A 22761-nucleotide genomic window follows, 5' to 3' on the forward strand; every position below is an offset into this window, starting at 1 on the left:
AGTAGATAACACCTCCTTAAGCAGTGCGCGGAGATGTTCTAATTTAAATTTAAATGTCACAACATCAGGTTCAGCTTGATGAGAAATTTTTCCTGAATCTGAAATTTCTCCATCAGACAAAACCTCCCTCATGGCCCCTTGAGATTGGTGTGAGGGTATGTCAGAACAGTTATCATCAGCATCCTCTTGCTCTTCAGTGTTTAAAACAGAGCAATCGCGCTTTCTCTGATAAGTAGGCATTTTGGATAAAAGATTTGCTATGGAGTTATCCATTACAGCCGTTAATTGTTGCATGGTAATAAGTATTGGCGCACTAGATGTACTAGGGGCCTCCTGTGTGGGCATAACTGGTGTAGACACAGTAGGGGATGATGTAGTATCATGTTTACTCCCCTCATTTGAGGAATCATCTTGGGCAATATCATTATCTGTTGCATTACTGTCCTTACTTTGTTTGGACACTATGGCACAATTATCACATAAATTTAAATGGGGAGACACATTGGCTTTCATACATATAGAACATAGCTTATCTGATGGTACAGACATGTTAAACAGGCTTAAACTTGTCAACAAAGCACAAAAAACTTTTTAAAATAAAACCGTTACTGTCACTTTAAATTTCAAACTGAAAACACTTTATTACTGAATATGTGAAAAAGTATGAAGGAATTGTTCAAAATTCACCAAAATTTCACCACATTGTCTTAAAGCATTAAAAGTATTGCACACCAAATTTCAGAGCTTTAACCCTTAAATTAACGGAACCGGGCCGTTTTTACATTTAACCCCTATACAGTCCCAGAATGAGGCTCTGTCTATAACTAGAAAGGCCCCCATCTGAAAAAGGTGTCCAACACAGTGCCTGACGTTTTTCTAAACATTCCCCAAGATTATAATACCAATAATTAGTTAGAATCTACATAATATGCCTAGTAAAGCAATTGTTTTAGCCCAGAAAAATGTCTACCAGTTTTGAAGCCCTTTTTGAAGCCCTTTATTCTTTTATGTTTAACTAAGAAAATGGCTTACCGGTCCCCATGAGGGGAAATGACAGCCTTCCAGCATTACATGGTCTTGTTAGAAATATGGCTAGTCATACCTTAAGCAGAAAAGACTGCTAACTGTTTCCCCCAACTGAAGTTACTTCATCTCAACAGTCCTGTGTGGAAACAGCAATCGATTTTAGTTACTGTCTGCTAAAATCATCTTCCTCTTACAAACAGAAATCTTCATCCTTTTCTGTTTCAGAGTAAATAGTACATACCAGCACTATTTTAAAATAACAAACACTTGATAGAAGAATAAAACTACATTTAAACACCAAAAAACTCTTAACCATCTCCGTGGAGATGTTGCCTGTGCAACGGCAAAGAGAATGACTGGGGTGGGCGGAGCCTAGGAGGGATCATGTGACCAGCTTTGCTGGGACTCTTTGCCATTTCCTGTTGGGGAAGAGAATATCCCACAAGTAAGGATGACGCCGTGGACCGGACACACCAATGTTGGAGAAAAGATATTTACGCCATATCTTACGAAAGATCTTCCTGGTGACAGGTTTTCGAGCCTGAATCAAGGTATCTATGACCGACTCAGAGAAACCCCGCTTTGATAAAATCAAGCGTTCAATCTCCAAGCAGTCAGTTGCAGAGAAATTAGATTTGGATGCTTGAATGGACCTTGAACCAAAAGGTCTCGACTCAGTGGCAGAGTCCATGGTGGCAGAGATGACATATCCACCAGGTCTGCATACCAAGTCCTGCATGGCCACGCAGGCGCTATCAAAATCACCGAAGCTAGGGACTTCCGGGTGGTGGCCATCTTGCTGGTCGCACTGAGCTTCAGCTCCTGACTTACTCATCATATTCATCCAGATTTTGTTTGCAATCTTGGTGCCAGGTTAGCTAAACTGGTGGAGAAGAGTGACTGAAGACACCCTGACCCAAAGGATAGGGTTTTGGACCGTGGTGTGGCTATATAGCCCTCAGTACCGGGCTTTTTCTCTGAGGCCTTCCCCTATATCTGAAGCCTCTCCTGTCCTCAAATCTGCTGCGCCGCCAGCACTTCATGAAGCAAGCCTTTCTACAGCCAACCACATATCGTGTTAGGAAGAGCAAGCTACCTGCATATACACCCAGAATGGTTGGAGGAGAGGAGTCACCAGTGGCTATTATTGCCGGACTCTTAGAAGTTCAAGTTAAATGCATATCCGAACATTTGGCCAGAGACTGGGGCAGTGTTTGTACTACTGAGCCTACACTAACTGCCTCAAAGACGCCAGAAGTTGTGCCCTCAGTGGGAGAGGAAATAAGCTACGAAGCACACAACCACCTAGCAGTGACAACTGATACTCATCCTGACTTCAGACTCTGGAGTGGATACGGAGCCGTATCTGGCAATAGCGCTTGGACCGAGTGCTTCAAAGTCAGTACTTTACCCACCACACTTCAAGACCCGCCTAAAGAGACCTGGAGGTTGGAATTCGGCAACGTTGCTTCCACTCTGCCTTTCGTGGTTTCACAGAACACCACTGTCAGCCATAGAGGACGACACATAGCGCCTACTGTATTTTCAACCCCTCGGGAGCGGTCGGGGAAACCCCAGCTAGGAAATGATAGTGCTGCGAGAGCGCTCCTCTACTTCAACGGGGCCAACTATACAACCGCTCAACCCGACAGCAGAGATCTGACCTCCATGGAGCCTGTTCATGCAGCAGAGAAGCTTCCTGTAATAAATTTTACCGGCTTGGCGCAGGTGAGCTGGGACCCTGGGGGATCTGGAGCCCTCAGCGGTGCGTCTGGAGCGGCTGTAGCTTCAATGTCGGATCCGGACTGAGCGTTGGGCTTGATTTGCGGTCAGAGTTTTTACCGTGATGCCGGAGAGGGGTAGGGAGCTGTGCCCCAGGTCTGTGTCATTCCGGCAGCCGAGAGGTGGGTGGGAACTCTCTGATTCATCTCCCCATATTATATGGAAATGATCAATTATGGCGATCCTAAAATAGACTTTGAGCACTCTTTATTATATTCCAAGCTCCGTTGTCTCCTATAAAGCCATACAATTACTGCAGAGACTTTTTCTATACACTAAACACTTTAGCATATGGTGCCTACAAGGACGAGGTTATACCAAACATGAATACTGCCATATAGAGATGCTGTTTTGTGCAGGACTTTATAATGAAAATGCTGGTGTGACAAGTTTGGCTATCAGTAGTTTGCAAATTCCAGACGGGCTTTTACCAGTCCATAAAATAGCAGTCCTTATTAAGCACGCACTACCTGATTTATTAAGTACAGACTACTTTCATATCAGTTTATCTGGATCAATCTTTACTGTAACATATGTTTTTTCTTACTATGCGCAATGAGAAGTTGAAGTATGGATTTATTTGTGCTGTTTCCGTGCATACACACAACACATGTGTACTACTCATACTATGAATAGAGCAACACTGACATCCTGCTGTAAATGTTTACCTATTGTATGGTGTTCATGCTCCTAGACTTTACTTTGCTGTTATTCCTAGTTATCTGTTTATTTTCACTCCAGGGGACTATATGTTTCACTATGTGTGTTTAACTTAGAAAAATATAACTTTACCCATAATCTTAGGTATCTGCTTAGGAGCAAACATAAATGGGCTCTAAGATCATTAAGATCCTCCTCCTTAACTACTCCACAGTATACATTTGATACCTCAAAATATCCCCTCTCACTAATACTCCAAAGTATATAATTTATCCTTCAATCCCATAGCCTTGCTGCTATCTTACCTCCACATCACTTCCATAGGCCCTCCGATCCTCCTTACTTTAAAATAGAACCCCCAGTTGGTAACTAGTATTTGGATGTTGGCGTATTAATTCCCTTAAGATATATATTGCTTCTTCCTCTTAATGATATCTTACAATTCTATGTGTCCTTTTTTTCCCCTTTTTTTTTATTTTCTTTCCCCTAATAAAAACTGAGGTTTTCACAATGGGACCCAAAAGTGGTCTCTTCAATTCATTACACCTTCTTCTATATATGTTAAACCCGTGAGGCCCAAGAGAGGCCTTCTAAGATCATTCTGGAAGGTTTCCTGTGATCAGGCTCTTTGATCTAATGCTTCCACCACTACCAGTTAGTTATCTCTCTGATGGGGTGTGCAAATAACGTATTGATGGGAATGAGTACTTTGCTTTCTGTGATGTATTGTAACTTTCTTTGTATGTTTGTTTACTGATTTGTAAGCCTGATTTTAATACCTCAATAAAAACAAAATTTAAAAAAAAAAAAAAAAAATCACAGAAGCTCTCTCCTGTTTGATTCTGGCAATCAGACGCGGAAGGAGAGGGAATGGTGGAAACACATAAGCCAGGTTGAACGACCAGGGTACTGCTACAGTATCTATCAGTACTGCCTGAGGATTCCTTGACCTGGATCCGTAACGAGAAAGTTTAGCGCTCTGACGAGACGCCATCAGATCCAATTCTGGTGTGCCCCATAGCTGAACCAGTTGAGCAAACACCTCCGGATGGAGCTCCCACTCCCCGGATGAAAAGTCTGACGACTTAGAAAATCTGCCTCCAAGTTCTCCACCCCTGGGATATAGATCGCTGATAGACTGCAAGAGTGAGTCTCTGCCCATCGGATTATCCTGGAAACTTCTATCATCGCCAAGGAACTCCTTGTTCCCCCCTGATGATTGATATAAGCTACAGTTGTGATGTTGTCAGACTGAAACCTGATGAATCCGGCCGAAGCCAGCTGAGGCCACGCCTGAAGAGCATTGAATATCGCTCTTAATTCCAGAATATTTATCGGTAGGATAACCCTGTCCACAAACCCTGTGCTTTCAGGGAATTCCAGACTGCACCCCAGCCCAGTAAGCTGGCGTCCGTCGTCACAATAACCCACGCTGGCCTGCGGAAATACATTCCCCTGGACAGGTGATCCTGTGACAACCACCAAAGAATAGAGTCTCTGGTCTCTTGATCCAGATTTATCTGAGGAGATAAATCTGCATAATTCCCATTCCACTGTTTGCTCGCTTGCATCTCAGACCACTGCAACTATGCATGCTCAAATGGAACTATGTCCATTGCCGCTACCATAAGTCCGATTACCTCCATACACTGAGCCACTGACGGCCGACGAATGGAATGAAGAGCTCGGCAGGTGGTTAAAATCTTTGATTTCCTGACCTCCGTCAGAAATATTTTCATGTCCACCGAATCTATCAGAGTTCCCAGGAATGGAACTCTTGTGAGAGGAATAAGAGAACTCTTTTTCACGTTCACCTTCCACCCATGAGATCTTAGAAAGGCCAACACTAAAGTCCGTGTGAGACTTGGCAAGTTGGAAAGTCGACGCTTGAATTAAGATGTCGTCTAGATAAGGCACCACTGCTATGCCCCTCGGCCTTAGGACCGCCAGAAGGGACCCTAGCACCTTTGTGAAGATTCTTGGCGCCGTGGCCAACCAGAAGGGAAGAGCCACAAACTGGTAATGCCTGTCCAGAAAGGCAAACCTGAGGAACTGGTGATGATCGTTGTGGATAGGAATGTGTAGATACGCATCCTTTAGATCCACGGTCTGGAGGTTCCCTCTTTTTTGGGAACCACAAACAGATTGGAGTAGAAACCTTGCCCCTGTTCTGTTTTCGGAACTGGGCAGATCACTCCCATGGTAAAAAGGTCTTCTACACAGCGTAAGAACACCTCTCTTTTTGTCTGGTTTACAGACAATTGAGAAAGATGGAATCTCCCCCTTGGGGGAGAATCTTTGAAATCTAGGAGATACCCCGGGTTACAATTTCTACAGCCCAGGTGTCCTGAACGTCTCTTGCCCAGGCCTGAGCAAAGAGAGAAAGTCTGCCCCCTACTTGATCCGGTCCCGGATCTAGGGCTACCCCTTCATGCTGTCTTAGTGGCAGCAGCAGGCTTTTTGGCCTGTTTACCCTTGTTCCAAGCCTGGTTAGGTCTCCAGGTTGGCTTGGATTGAGCAAAGTTCCCCTCTTGCTTTGCAGCAGGGAAAGAGGAAGCGGGACCACCCTTTATGCAAGCTAGTAAAAACCTCTGATAACACTAGGATTACTGCTTACCCTTCCCCTAATGGGGACACTGTCAGCCTTTCTGAGTTAACACAGTCTCTGCAGAAAATATGACTGAACATACCTCATTGTTGTATAGCAAGAAACCATTCCTCACACTGACGTTTTCCTGTACTCCTCAGCTCATGTGGGAACAGAAGTGGACCTTAGTTACAAATGCTAAGATCATCATCCTCCAGGCAGAAATCTTCATCTATGTCCTGCCTGAGAGTAAATAGTACAACACCGGTACCATTTAAAAATAACAAACACTTGATTGAAGATAAAATAAAACTAACAGTTTAACACCTCTTCTCTTTACTCTTCCTGCTTAGAGCCAGCAAAGAGAATGACTGGGGGGTGGAGTTAAGGGGGGAACTATATAGACAGCTCTGCTGAGGTGCTCTCTTTGCTACTTCCTGTCAGGAAGGACAATATCCCACAAGTTAGGATGAATCCGTGAGAGCTTCAGAGGAAATCGCTTCCCCAGAGGGCTGATCTGAACCAGACGATCCCACGCCTGATGAGCCCTGGTCACCGGAACACAAACAATATGGAAAATGTAAATGCGCCAACGCCATCGATATGGCCATGCGGAACCGTGCCGTAACCTCTGGAGGGAACAAGAGAAGGATAAATGGCATTCGGGACACCTGCTTGTGTAGCAAAGGAAGGTTCTAGGGTGCGCCACTTGGGAAACGGAATCCACAGGGGCGGATGGCTCAGCGGAATCTAAGATCCCCAATTCCAAAGAGCAGAGCACTAAAAAGTGGCATTCGGAACATAACTGATGGGCATAGATCACCCGGACATCCGTCTCCAAAAAATCAGAATCCTCCATAACTTTATAAATTATAAATATGGACAAAATATAAACTGCACCTTTTACACCCCCAATGGCTGGGGCACTCACCACCTCCTATGACCCAGACTCTAGCGAAACAGAATCTCTCCGTTGCCACATGGTCAGGAATACGGAAATGGAGGACAGGAGCGTGACCACGCCTGTTCACAAGGTGCACCGTGCAGTCTAAGAAAAAGCATGCCAGTCCATAAAGACCGTGCAATCAATAAAGGCCTATGTTCCGTAAAAACCACAAATCCAAGTATCGCTACACATTAGCAGACCGAGTCACATAATAAACATGATTAAAGTCCCCCTGTTCAATAACCCCCTCAGGAGATATTAACCCTCGATTCCATAAGATAAAAGGAGTCCCACTGGGACCCTGGCTACTTCTTCATACATTACATTCCCATATTAACAATAAAAAGAAACGATCTTACCGGAATCTATGCCGTGGAACGGGAACACAGCCCTTCAATTGTGACAGATAGTAGCGTCGCTTCTGACATGAACTTAAGTGAAGAAAGCATGCAGCGAAACTCGTCAACACTGATTGCTTATGGAGCTGTTAATATGAGTCAGGATGGTTTCATAGAAAGACTCTCCCTGCATCTCCGGACTCTAACTTTCATCCATGCTCTCACTGAGAGGCTGACAGGACTACTTAAAACTCCCATTCCCATTCCGAAGAGTACTACCCTCCATAAAAGACTACAGAAACTTCTGATACTTCTCTGCCAACGGTCTGTGACGAGAGGCAAAGAATGACTGGGGGATGAGGGAAGTGGGGGAGGTATGTAAGCCTTTGGCTAGGGTGTCTTTGCCTCCTCCTGGTGGCCAGGTTCTGTATTTTCCAAAAGTAATAAATGCAGCTGTGGACTCTCCCCGTTTATGAAGAAAAACAAAACAAATAGATTTATTTGAAAATTAATTTCACCCTGTACTATATATTGAAAACACATTATTAACACGTTGTTTGAGGTTTTACTTTGTGAATTTCAAATCTGATGACTGCAAAACACTCCAAAAAAGTTGGGACAGCCGACTGTTTACCACTGTATAACATCACCTTTTCTTTTAATAACACTTATTAAGCATTTGGGCACAGAAGACACCACTCTCTTCTTACGCAACCATGTGCTTGTAATCTGGGCAGAACGTAGTTTGGCGTTGTCCTGCTGGAAAATGCAGGGATGTTCCTGAAAAAGACGACGTCTGGATGGCAGCATATGTTGCTCCAGAATAGGGCTGGGAAATATGGGGGGGGGAGAAACCAGCTATTGCGATTTAATCGCAATTCTCTTATAAATGACTATAACACCTTCATTTTGCATTCTAAAGTTTATTTAACACTACAGAATCTTAATGTACATGTTTCTCAATGTCCAATACACTCGTGGAGCATAAAAATAAAAAATAAAATAGTTCAAATAAAATTTGCTGCCTGTGATGTGATTAAATAGTAGCCACTAGCCAGTTATTAGGACTTATGACACACAACATTGTCATGTTTTCTTGAACAGTCTACTAACTGTGGACAGTGGTATGCGGAATCTGTTGGCGCTCTACAAATACCTGATAATAATAATAATTAACATATGAAGCAGTGTAAGCCACATACACACACAATTATATATATTTACACACACACACACATATATATATATATATATATATATATATAAAATATACAATCACATACACAGTTACACACACACACACACACATATATATATATATATATATATATATATATATATATATATATATATATAGTGAACGTAAAACAGCCATTTTACAAATGTGTGCAAAAAGCAACCACTAGATGGTGCTGGATTGCAAGAAATCACATACAAATCAATGCATTACAGCCACTTCTGAGGATTTTTTTTTTAGCAAAAAAAATTGCGATTCTCTGAGTTTTTAAATTGCAGAGATTAATCGCGGTTTTAAATCTCATATGTGATTAATCGTGCAGCCCTACTCCAAAAAGGAAATTTATGCTTAGCTGATAAATGTATTTCTTCTACGATATGACGAGTCCATGGATTTCATCCTTACTTGTGGGATATTATCCTCCTGCTAACAGGAAGTGGCAAAGAGCACCACAGCAGAGCTGTATATATAGCTCCTCCCTTCCCTCCACCCCCAGTCATTCGACCGAAGTTAGGAAGGGAAAGGAAAAGCCAAAGGTGCAGAGGTGATTGAAGTTTAACAAAAATGTAATATAGACCTGTCTTAAAAATGACAGGGAGGGCCGTGGACTCGTCATATCGTAGAAGAAATTAATTTATCAGGTAAGCATAACTTTCCTTTTATGCTACAAGATATGACGAGTCCACGGATTTCATCCTTACTTGTGGGATACAATACCAAAGCAACAGGACACGGATGAAAGGGAGGGACAAGACAGGAACCTAAACGGAAGGCACCACTGCTTGAAGAACCTTTCTCCCAAAACCAGCCTCAGAAGAAGCAAAAGTATCAAATTTGGAAAATTTGGAAAAAGTGTGAAGAGACGACCAAGTTGCAGCCTTGCAAATCTGTTCAACAGAAGCATAATTTTTAAATGTCCATGAGGAAGCCACAGCCCTAGTAGAATGAGCCGTAATTCTTTCAGGAGGCTGCTGTCCAGCAGTCTCATATGCCAGGCGGATGATACTCTTCAGCCAAAAAGAAAGGGAGGTAGCTGTAGCCTCCTGACCCCTACGCTTTCCAGAAAAGACAATGAATAATGAAGATGATTGACGGAAATCCTTAGTCGCCTGCAAGTAAAACTTCAGGGCATGGACTACGTCCAAGTTATGCAACATACGCTCCTTCTTAGAAGAAGGGTTAGGACATAATGAAGGAACCACAATTTCCTGATTAATATTCTTATTAGAAACAACCATAGGGAGGAACCCAGGTTTGGTACGTAAAACCACGTTATCAGAATGGAAGCTAAGGCGAGTCACATTGTAACGCTGAAAGCTCAGAAACTCTACGAGCAGAAGAAATAGCAACCAAAAACAGAACTTTCCAAGATAAATTAATATCTATGGAATGCATGGGCTCAAACGGAACCCCTTGAAGAACATTAAGAACTAAATTCAAACTCCAGGGTGGAGCAATTGGTCTAAACACAGACTTGATTCTGGTCACAGCCTGACAAAAAGACTGAACGTCTGGAACATCTGCCAAACGTTTGTGTAGTAAAATCGACAAGGCAGAAATTTGTCCCTTTAAGGAACTTGCTGATAACCCTTTCTCCAATCCCTCTTGGAGAAAGGATAAAATCCTGGGAATCCTAACTCTACTCCATGAGTAGCCTTTGGATTCGCACCAATAAAGATATTTACGCCATATCTTATGGTAGATCTTTCTAGTAACAGGCTTACGTGCCTGAATCAAAGTATTAATGACCGAATCAGAGAACCCCCGCTTAGATAAAATTAAGCGTTCAATCTCCAAGCAGTCAGTTGTAGAGAAACTAGATTTGGGTGTTGGAAAGGTCCCTGAATGAGAAGGTCCTGCCTCAATGGAAGCTTCCACGGTGGCAGAGAGGATGTGTCCACTAGATCGGCATACCAAGTCCTGCGAGGCCACGCAGGCACAATTAGAATTACTGAAGCCCTCTCCTGTTTGATCCGAGCAATCACCCGGGGCAGGAGAGCAAACGGTGGAAACACATAAGCTAGGTTGAACGACCAAGGCATTGCCAAGGCATCTATCAGTTCGGCCTGAGGATCCCTTGACCTGGATCCGTATCTCGGGAGTTTGGCATTCAGACGAGATGCCATCAGATCCAACTCCGGTCTGCCCCATCTGAGGATCAGAGTGGCAAAGACCTCCGGATGGAGCTCCCATTCCCCCGGATGAAACATCTGCTTAAAAAGTCCGCTTCCCAGTTGTCCACTCCTGGGATGTAGATTGCTGACAGATAACAAGAGTGGGCCTCCGCCCACAGAATTATCTTGGATACTTCTGTCATCGCTAAGGAACTCCTTGTTCCTCCTGGATGATTGATGTAAGCCACAGTCGTGATGTTGTCCGACTGAAAGCGGATGAATTTGGCTGAAGCCAACTGAGGCCACGCCTGAAGCGCATTAAATATGGCCCTCAAGTCCAGAATATTGATTGGAAGAATTGACTCTGACTGAGTCCACACACCCTGAGCCTTCAGGGAATTGCAGACCGCACTACAACCTAGAAAGCTGGCGTCCATCGTCACTATCACCCATGAGGGTATGCGGAAGCACGTCCCTTGGGACATATGATCCTGAGACAACCACCAAAGAAGAGAATCTCTTGTCTCCTGATCCAGATCTATCTGAGGAGACAAATTTGCATAATCTCCATTCCACTGCCTGAGCATGCTCAGCTGTAGTGGTCTGAGATGAAAATGAGCAAACGGAATGATGTCCATTGCCGCTACCATCAATCCAATTACCTCCATGCACTGGGCCACTGATGGCCGAGGATTGGACTGAAGGGCTCGGCATGTATTCAGAATCTTTAACTTTCTGACCTCTGTCAAGAAAATCTTCATGGATATGGAATCTATTAGGAGTTACCAGGAAGGGAACCTTGGTCTGTGGAATTAATGAACTCTTTTCTAGATTCACCTTCCACCCGGGAGTTCTCAGAAAGGACAGAACCATGTCTGTATAAGACTTTGTCAGATGATAGGATGATGCCTGGATCAGAATATCGTCCAGATAAGGCGCCACTGCAATACCCCGCGGCCTGAGAACCGCTAGAAGGGACCCTAGAACCTTTGTGAAGATCCTGGGTGCTGTGGCCAACCCGAAGGGAAGAGCCACGAACTGAAAATGCTTGTCCAGGAAGGCAAACCTTAGGTACTGATGATGATCCCTGTGGATAGGAATATGAAGGTATGCATCCTTCAAGTCCACGTTAGTCATATATTGACCCTCCTGGATCAATGGCAGAATTGTTCGAAGAGTCTCCATCTTGAAGGATGGAACTCTGAGAAACTTTAGACTTTTTAGATCTAAAATCGGTCGAAACGTGCCCTCTTTTTTGGGGACCACGAAAAGATTTGAGTAAAACCCCTGCCCCTGTTCCAATATTGGAACAGGGTGAATTACTCCCATAGTAGAGAGGTCTTTTACACAACGTAAGAACACCTCTCTCTTTATCTGGTCTACAGACAATCGTGAAAGAAGAAACCTCCCCCTTGGGAGAGAATTTTTGAATTCCAGTTAATACCCTTGGGACACGATTTCCAGCGTCCAGGGGTCCTGAACATCTCTTACCCAAGTCTGGGCAAAGAGAGAAAGACTGCCCCTACTAGATCCGGTCCCGGATCAGGGGCCGCCCCTTTATGCTGTTTTGGTAGCAGCAGCGGGCTTCTTGGGTTGTTTATCCTTGTTCCAAGTCTGGTTGGGTCTCCAGACGGACTTTGTCTGGGCAAAATTCCCTTCCTGCTTGGCGGAAGACGAGGAAGAAGAGGGCACTCCTTTAAAGTTCTGAAAAATTTTCTGTTTACCCCTCAGTTTAGTAGTTCTATCCTGAGGTAGGAGATGACCCTTACCTCCCGTAATGTCAGAAATGATTTCTTTCAAGTCAGGCCCGAATAGGGTTTTCCCCTTGAAAGGAATAGCCAAAAGCTTTGACTTAGATGACACATCAGCAGACCAAGATTTTAACCATAAAGCTCTACGCGCTAAAATAGCAAATCCAGCATTCTTAGATGCCAATTTAGCAATCTGAAAGGCGGCATCTGTAATAAAAGAATTAGCCAGCTTAAGAGCCTTAATTCTATATAAGATATCCTCTAAGGGAGTCTCAGTCTTAAGAGACTCTTCTAAAGCATCAAACCAGAAGGCTGCTGCAGTGGTAACTGGAACAATGCAGGCCGTTGGTTGTAAGAGGAAACCCTGATGAAAAAACAATTTCTTTAGAAGACCCTCCAATTTCTTATCCATAGGGTCTTTAAAAGCACAACTGTTTTCAATAGGAATAGTTGTACGCTTCACCAGGGTAGATATAGCTCCCTCCACCTTAGGGACTGTATGCCACGAGTCCCGAACAGTGTCAGATATGGGATACATCTTCTTGAAATTAGGAGAGGGTGAGAACGGAATACCCGGTCTGTTCCATTCCCTCTTAATAATCTCCGAGATTCTCTTAGGAACCAGAAAAACATCAGTGTAGGTAGGTACCTCTAAGTATTTGTCTATCTTACACAATTTCTCTGGTGGCACCACAATAGGTTCACAGTCAGAGTCGCTAAAACCTCCCGAAGTAACAGGCGGAGGTGTTCAAGCTTAAATTTAAAAGAAAAGGCGTCCGAGTCTGTATGAGGTACCGCACTTCCCGAATCGGAAAGTTCCCCCTCAGACAAAAGTTCCCTGACCCCCAAATCAGATCCCTGTGAGGGTACATCGCAAATATCTAATAAAGCATTAGAGGACTCAGTATTCACATTGACTTCTGTCCTACTGCGTTTACCCTGTAATACTGACAACTTAGATAGTACCTCTGTAAGGGTAGTTGACATAACTGCAGCCATATCCTGCAGAGTAAAGGAATTAGACGCAGTTGAAGAACCAGGCGTCGCTTGGGGAGAAGTTAGCGGTATACCCTGATTCTCCTCAGACTGAGAATCATCTTTAGACACATTATCTTTACATAAAATCTGTGCTTTGCACTGCAAGGCCCTCTCAGTACACGAGGGACAAAGAGTTAGAGAGGGTTCCACAGTGGCATCTAAACACATAGAGCAAGAAGTCTCCTCCTCAGTGTCAGACATGTTAAACAGACTAGCAATCTTATAATAGTCATTCTTTTATTAAAATTTTTTATCTCAGAATTCAATTATAGTCAAAAGTTAATGCAGAAAAAAATACTGTACTGCGACTTTAAATTTCAAAAGCGCAACTATTTTTCTGAGACGTTCAAAAACGTGTTTTTAGCAGTAAAATTTATTCGGAAGTGATCAACAACTCTCTAACAGTATTGCATCCACTTGCTAAAATATGGTAAACCAATATAATAAAGACTTTAACAATTAAAATATGTATTATCTCTAATTAGGCCCCTGCACCACGCCACAGCTCTGCTGTGGCACCTACCTACCCCCGAATGTAACTGCTGCTGCTGCTCGAGAAGCTATTTAGGCCCTTTGGAGACCGGAAAACTTAGGCCTCACCAGAGAACAGGACTCTGTCGCCCATGCGATCCAGCTGAACTGTGCGCCTGAGCGCACAAAATAGGCCCCGCCCACCATGGGTGTTATTCAAGCTCGGTAAGACCCGCACGGGTCATAACAAAAATTAAACATGTCCCCTAAGTTTAAGCCATGTGCCCTCATATATATACTCTATATATCAAGTGAAAACCCTGCACAAATATGTCAGATCAATCACCTTCATAACATGACCGTCTTTAAACAGAACCGCAACTCCCAGCGTCAAGCCCCTCTTTATCAGATAAAAAATATGTTACATAATTTGGTAATAAAGAGAAAGGCATTCCAGGTACACCATTTCTTTACACATGTGTATACTGCTTACCCCTCCCCATAAAGGGGAAAATGTCAGCCTGTTCTGTGCATCAAGTCTCCCCAGAAACAAAAGGACTGAACATACCTCAAAATTGCTTGTAGCAACACACCGTTCTCCACACTGAAGATTTTCTTACACTACCTTCAGCAGCTGTGGGAACCATCATGGAAAACATTTGCTAAGATCATCAACATCAGGGCAGAAAGATTCCTCACTCTCCCTGAGAAAAATAGTACTCACTGGCACCATTTGAAAATAAAAAATTTCTTGATTGAAGAAACTAAAATAACACCTCACTTTACCTCTTCCTATTACTATACAGGCAAAGAGAATGACTGGGGGTGGAGGGAAGGGAGGAGCTATATATACAGCTCTGCTGTGGTGCTCTTTGCCACTTCCTGTTAGCAGGAGGATAATATCCCACAAGTAAGGATGAAATCCGTGGACTCGTCATATCTTGTAGAAGAAATGTCTTTCTGTATTAATGGTGCCCTCACAGATGTGCAAGTTACCCAAGCCATGGACACTGATACCCCCATACCATGACGGACGCTGTCTTTTGGACCTGATGCTGATAACAGCTTGGTTAAACCTTTTCCTCTTAGGCCCGGTGAACACGACGGCTTTTTGAAATGTTGACTTATAAGACCACAAAACATGATTCCACTTTGCTACTGTCCATCTAAGATGAGACCGAGCCCAGAGATCTAGGCGGCGCTTCTGGACAGTGTTGATATATGGCTTCTGCTCTGCATAGTAAAGCCTTAACTTGCATCTGTGGATGCAGCGGCGAATGGTGTTGCCTGACAAAAGCGGCGAATGGTGTTGACTGACAAAAGTTTACCAAAGTATTCCTGAGCTCATATCAGGATATCCATTAAAGACATGATGGTTTTTGAAACAGTGAAGTCTGAAGGATGGGAGATCAGGCGCATGCAGAAGTGGTAAAAAAAAAATATTTCGTGATTTAGATTGATCATGCAATTTTAATAAACTTTCTAATCTACTCCTATTATCAATTTTTCTTTGTTCTCTTGCTATCTTTATTTGAAAAAGAAGGCATCTAAGCTTTTTTGGTTCAGAACTATGGAAGACACTTTTTATTGGTGGATGAATTTATCCACCAATGAGCAAGAACAACCCAGGTTGTTCACCAAAAATGGGCCGGCATCTAAACTTACATTCTTGCATTTCAAATAAAGATACCAAGAGAATGAAGAAAATTTAATAATAGGAGTAAATTAGAAAGTTGCTTAAAATTGCATGCTCTATCTGAATCATGAAAGAAAAAATTTGGGTTCAGTGTCCGTTTAACGCACCAAGATTTGAACGGATTCCTTGAATCTTAATTATATTGTGCACTGTAGAAGGTGAAATGCCCAAAATCCTACCAATTTGTCATTGGGGAATGTTGTTCTCAAAGAGTTGGATTATTTGCCGAGGCATCTGTTTGCGGATTGGCGAGCCTCGACCCATCCATGGTCTTGAAGGACTAAGCCTTTTTCGGAGGCTCCTTATATACTATGATTGCATCGCGTTTTCCCACATCCCCTTCTTATTTGAACTTGTCACATCGCTATCAGTCCTAAATGGCCCCTGTCCCTATTTTTTTGAAACATGTTGCAGTCATCACATTTGAAATAAGTGTATATTTTCAAAAATACTTTCAATTCACAAAGTAAAACATCAAATAATGTGTTTTCAATATAGTACAGGGTGAATAGAATTTTCAAATGACTTTTTTTTTTGCATTTTGAATGTTGTCCTAACTTTTCAAAATTGAGGTTGTAAAAGCAACAGTAAACAATATAGAGAAGGTTATATAATTTCCAAATACAGAAGCAACATAAATAATGTAGAGTAGGGGATATGGTGTCCAAATAAGTATTTTTAAAAAAAGAAAAAGATATAACATTTACTTTTCCACTGTTCAAATTGTCTTTAGTTTTAAAACCTTAAAATTATATATTTTGCAACCATAAGATATAATCAAGGTATACATTTAGTTTGACCAAGACATTTACCTTTCAGCTAATTCTGTGGAGTCTCTGACACATGAAGAGGACACATCTTCTATAGGAGGTGGAGGTTTGATGCTCAGTGACCCATCATCTTTTACATACAGTGCAGCACTGGATGGATTGGCAAATGTTGAGATGAACGGACCTAAAGACTGGAATGCTGTCTGACGAACCTGCAAGGGGAAAAACTAGAAATGAACACCAAAAATAAACAATTTCTATATCTTGTTAGAAACCTCTGGCTAAAACTTACAATTGAAATCCCTCCCCCAAGAGGCGCGGACAGAACCATTCCCTTGTTACCTCCATAAAAGGTAACGCTCAGCCACCACCCCTTCCTCGAGACGTTTAGCCAAAAAAACATAATTTATGCTTACCTGATAAATTTATTTCTCTTGTAGTGTATCCAGTCCACGGATCATCCATTACTTATGGGATATTCTCCTTCCCAACAGGAAGTTGCAAGAGTTCACCCACAGCAGAGCTGCTATATAGCTCCTCCCCTAACTGCCATATCCAGTCATTCGACCGAAAACACGCAGAGAAAGGAAAAATCATAGGGTGCAGTGGTGACTGTAGTTTAAATGAAAAAAATTACCTGCCTTAAAAGGACAGGGCGGGCCGTGGACTGGATACACTACAAGAGAAATAAATTTATCAGGTAAGCATAAATTATGTTTTCTCTTGTTAAGTGTATCCAGTCCACGGATCATCCATTACTTATGGGATACTAATACCAAAGCTAAAGTACACGGATGATGGGAGGGAGAAGGTAGGTATTTAAACAGAAGTTACCACTGCCTATAAAAAACCCTTTCTCCCAAAAATAGCCTCCGAAGAAGCAAAGTATCAAATTTGTTAAATTTGAAAAAGTATAAAACGCAGACCAAGACTCCGTCTTGTAAATCTGTTCAACAGAAGCCTCATTTTAAAAAGGCCCAAGTGAAAACCACAGCTCTAGTAGAATGAGCTGTAATCCCTTCAGGAGGCTGCTGTCCAGCAGTCTCATAAGCTAAATGAATTATGCTTTTTTAACCAAAAAGACAGAGAGGTTGCTGAAGTCTTTGACCTCTCCTCTGTCCAGAATAGACAACAAACAAGGTGAATGTTTGATGAAAATCTGTAGTAGCTTGTAAGTAAAACTTTAAAGCACGAACCACATCCAAATTGTGTAATAGACGTTCCTTCTTTGAAGAAGGATTAGGATACAAGAATGGAACAACAATCTCTTGAGTGATATTCTTGTTAGATACCACCTTAGGTAAAAACCCAGGTTGGTACACAGGACTACCTTATCCGAACGGAGGACCAGATAAGGAGAATCACATTGTAACGCAGATAACTCGGAGACTCTACGAGCCGAGGAAATAGCTACCAAAAAGGAACTTTCCAAGATAAAAGTTTGATATCTATGAAATGAAAAGGCTCAAACGGAACTCCTTGAAGAACCTTAAGAACCAGGTTTAAGCTCCATGGCGGAGCAACAGTTTTAAACACAGGCTTGGTTCTAACCAAAGCCTGACCAAATGCCTGAACGTCTAGAATACCTGCCAGACGCTTGTGCAAAAGAATAGACAGAGTAGAAATCTGTCCTTTTAAGGAACTAGCTGACAACCCTTTTCTCAAAATCATCTTGGAGAAAAGATAATATCCTGGGAATCCAGACTTTACTCCATGAGTAACCCTTGGATTCATAACAATAAGATATTTACACCATATCTATGTTAAATTTTCCTAGAGACAGGCTTTCAGGCCTGTATTAAGGTATCAATGACTGACTCGGAGAAGCCATGCTTTGATAACATCAAGCGTTCAGGCTCCAGGCAGTCCATCTCAGATTAGTTATATTTAGATGGTTGAAAGGACCCTGAGGTAGAGGGTCCTGTCTCAGAAGCAGAGACCGTGGTGGAAAGGATGACATGTCCACCAGATCTCCATACCAGGTCCTGCGTGGCCACGCAGGCGCTGTCAAAAACACCAAAGCACTCTCCTGCTTGATCTTGTGCAAACACCTCCGGAGGGAATTCCCACTCCTCCGGATGAAAAGTCTGACGACTTAGAAAATCCGCCTCCCAGTTCTCAACACCTGGGATATGGATAGCTGATAGACAAGAGTGAGTCTCTGTCCAGTGAATTATTTTAAGACTTCTAACATCGCTAGGGAACTTCTGTTCCCCCTTGATGGTTGATGTAAGCCACAGTCGTGATATTGTCCGACTGAAAAATGATATACCTCAGAGTTGCTAACTGAGGCCAAGTCTGAAGAGCATGGAATATCGCTCCCAGTTCCAGAATATTCATTAGAAGGAGGGTCTCCTCCTGAGTCCACTATCCCTGAGCCTTCAGGGAGTTCCAGACTGTATCCCAACCTAAAAGGCTGGCATCTGTTGTAACAATTGTCCCATCTGACCTGTGGAAGGTCATACCCTTGGACAGATGGACCCGAGATAGTCACCAGAGAAGAGAATCTCTGGTCTCTTGGTCCAGATTTAACAGGAGAACAAATCTGTGTAATCCCCGTTCCTCTGACTGAGCATGCATAGTTGCAGCGGTCTGAAATGTAGGCGTGCAAACGGTACTATGTCCCTTGCCGCTACCATTAAGCCGATTACATTCATGTACTGAGCCACCAAAGGGCGCGGATGGAATGAAGAACACAGCAGAAATTTAGAAACTTTGACAACCTGGACTCCGTCAGGTAAATTTTCATTTCTACAAAATCTATCAGAATCCCTAGGAGGGAAACCCTTGAGATTGGGGATAGAGAACTCTTTCCTTGTTCACTTTCCACCCATGCGATCTCAGAAATGCCAGTACTACGTCCGTATGAGACTTGGCAACTTGAATGTTTGACGCCTGTATCAGGATGTCGTCTAAATAAGGGGCCACTTCTATGCCCCGCGGCCTAAGGACCGCCAAAGCGACCCCAGAACCTCCATAAAGATTCTTGGGGCTGTAGTTAACCCAAAGGAAAGAGCTACAAACTGGTAATGCCTGTCTAGAAAGGCAAACCTGAAAAACCGATGGTAATATTTATGCATCGTAATGTGAGGATAAGCATCCTTCAAATCCATTGTAGTCCTCTATTGACTCTCCTGGATCATAGTTAAGATGGTACGAATAGTTTCCAACTTAAATGATGAAATTCTGAGGAATTTGTTTAAGATCTTTAGATCCAAAATAGATCTGAAGGTTCCCTCTCCTTGGGAACCACAGACAGATTTGAGTAAAAACTCTATCCCTGTTCCTCCCCTGGAACTGGATGGGTCTCGTACACAGTGTAAGAATGCCTCTTTCTTTATCTGGTTTGCCGATAATTGTGAAAGGTGAAATCTCCCCTTCTTTGGGGGGAAAAGCTTTGAAATCCAGAAGATATCTCTGGGATATAATTTCCAATACCCAGGGATCCTGGGCCTCTCTCTCTCGTCCACGCCTGGGCGAAAGATGAAAGTCTGCCCCCTACAGGATCCGTTACCGGATAGGGAGCCGTTCTACCTGCTGTCTTAGAGGCAGCAGCAGGCTCCTTGGCCTGCTTATCTTTGTTCCAGGTCCGGTTGTCACCAGACCGTCTTGGACTGAGCAAAAGTTCCCTCTTGTTTTGCCTTAGAGGAAATTGATGCTATGCTTGCCTTGAAGTTTCGAAAGGCACGAAAATTAGACTTTTTTGGTCCTTGATTTGGACCTGTCCTGAGGAAGGGCATTACCTTTTCCTCCAGTGATATTAGCAATAATCTCCTTCAAACCAGGCCCGAATAGGGTCTGCCCCTTGAAGGGGAGTTAAGTAGCTTATTTATTAAAGTCACGACAGCTGACCATAATATAAGCCCTAGCGCTGTGCGCGCCAGCATAGTAAAAACAGAATTCTTAGCCGTTAGTTTAGTCAAAAAAACAAGGCATCAGAAAAAAAGGAATGGGCTAGCTTAAGTGCTCTAAGCTTGTCAAGTATTCATCCAATGGAGTCGCTACCTGTAAAGCCTCATCCAGAGACTCAAACCAGAACGCCACAGCAGCAGTGACAAAAGCAATGCATGCAAGGGGCTGCAGGATAAAACCTTGTTGAATAAACATTTTCCTAAGGTAACCCTCTAATTCTTTATCCATTGGATCTAAAAAAGCACAACTATCCTCGACAGGGCTAGTGGTACGCTTAGCTAGAGTAGAAACTCTTCTCTCCACCTTAGGGACAGTCTGTCATAAGTCCCGTGTGGTGGCATCTGTTAGAAACATTTTTCTAAAAATAGGAGGGGAAGAGAACGGCACACCTGGTCTATCCCATTCCTCAGTAATAATTTCTGTAAACCTCTTTAGGTATTGGAAGAAACATCAGTACACACCGGCATTGCATCGTATCTATTCAGTCTACACAATTTCTAGCACTGTGATTGTAACCCAGTCATTCAGAGCTGCTAAAACCTCCCTGAGCAACAAGTGGAGGATCTTAAGCATAAATTTTAAATGTAGAAATATCGGAATCAGGTTAAATCATCTCCCCTGAGTCAAAAATATGACCCACAGACTGAAGCTCCCCTCAGCTTCTGCATATTGTGAGGCAGTAGCAGACATGGTTCTTGACGCATCTGTATGCTCTGTATCTATCCCCAGAGCTATCTCGCTATCCTTTAATTTCAGGTAGTCTGACTAATACCGCTTCCAGAGTATTATTCATAACTTTCGCCATGTCTTGTAAAATAAACGCTATAAGCGCCCTTGATGTACTAGGCGCCATTTGAGCGTGAGTCCCTGGAGCGGGAGTCGAAGAGTCTGACACGTGGGGAGAGTTAGTCGGCATAACTTCCCCCTCGACAGAATCATCTGGTAAAATAAACGCTATGGGCGCCCTTGATGTACTTGGCGCCATTTGAGCGCGAGTCCCTAAAGCGGGAGTCAAAGGGTCTGACACGTGGGGAGAGTTAGTCGGCATAACTTCCCCCTTGACAGAATCCTCTGATGATAATGTTTTTAAAGACAAAAAATGATCTTTATTGTTTAACATGAAATCAGTACATCTGGTACACATTCTAAGATGGGGTTCCACCATGGCTTTTAAACATAATGAACACAGAGCTTCCTCTATGTCAGACATGTTAGAACAGACTAATAATGAGACTAGTAAGCTTGGAAAACACTTTAAATCAAGTTAACAAGCAAATATAAAAAACGTTACTGTGCCTTTAAGAGAAACACATTTTGTCAAAATTTGAAAAACAGTGAAAAAAGGCAGTAAATCAAACTAAATTATTACAGTATATGTAATAAGTTAACAGAGCATTTGCACCCACTTGCAAATGGATGATTAACCCCCTTAATGCAAAAAAACAGATAAAAAAAACGACATAGACGTTTTTTAAAAGACACAACAAAACTAAACTGCCACAGCTGAGCTGTGGATTACCTTCCCTATAAACGATTTTGGAAGATGTCCTGTAGTATTCATGGGACTGCTGAGGGAATCTGGATGATTCATTTTGTAATTTTAACTGCGCAAAAAAGCGCTAAATTAGGCCCCTCCCACTCATATTACAACAGTGGGAAGCCTCAGTTAACTGTTTCTATGCAGAATTTAAGCCAGCCATGTGGAAAAATTAGGCCCCAATAAGATTTATCACCAAACATATGTCAAAAAACGATTAAACATGCCAGCAAACGTTTTAAAACACATTTTTATAAGAGTATGTATCTCTATTAATAAGCCTGATCCAGTCGCTATCACTGCATTTAAGGCTTTACTTACATTACTTCGGTATCAGCAGCATTTTCTTAGTCAATTCCATTCCTTAGAAAAATATTTTACTGCACATACCTTAGCATATATCTCTATCAATCAGCCTGATACCAGTCGCTTTCACTGCATTTAAGGCTTTACTTACATTACTTCGGTATCAGCAGTATTTTCTTAGTCAATTCCATTCCTTAGAAAAATATTTTACTGCACATACCTTATTTGCAGGAAAACCTGCACGCCATTCCCCCTCTGAAGTACCTCACTCCTCAGAATGTGTGAGAACAGCAAATTGATCTTAGTTACTTCTGCTAAGATCATAGAAAAACGCAGGCAGATTCTTCTTCCAAATACTGCCTGAGATAAACAGCACACTCTGGTGCCATTTAAAAATAACAAACTTTTGATTGAAGAAATAAACTAAGTATAAAACACCACAGTCCTCTCACGACCTCCTATCTATGTTGAGAGTTGCAAGAGAATGACTGGATATGGCAGTTAGGGGAGGAGCTATATAGCAGCTCTGCTGTGGGTGAACTCTTGCAACTTCCTGTTGGGAAGGAGAATATCCCATAAGTAATGGATGA

The 22761-nt window shown here is 42.6% G+C and overlaps 1 protein-coding gene across 1 annotated transcript in view; it reads right to left on the reverse strand.

Moving 5' to 3' along the window:
* The window catches only part of LOC128651370 (serine/threonine-protein phosphatase 4 regulatory subunit 1), a 515789-nt gene that overhangs the window by 180487 nt on the left and 312541 nt on the right, over nucleotides 1-22761 (reverse strand). The window contains exon 10 of the mRNA XM_053704495.1: nucleotides 16459-16628. Within this exon, the coding sequence (XP_053560470.1) occupies nucleotides 16459-16628 (170 nt within the window). The remainder of the gene's footprint in view (nucleotides 1-16458; nucleotides 16629-22761) is intronic.

This window comes from Bombina bombina, chromosome 1 (assembly GCF_027579735.1).
Source record: "Bombina bombina isolate aBomBom1 chromosome 1, aBomBom1.pri, whole genome shotgun sequence".
In the NCBI taxonomy this organism is placed as follows: domain Eukaryota; kingdom Metazoa; phylum Chordata; class Amphibia; order Anura; family Bombinatoridae; genus Bombina; species Bombina bombina.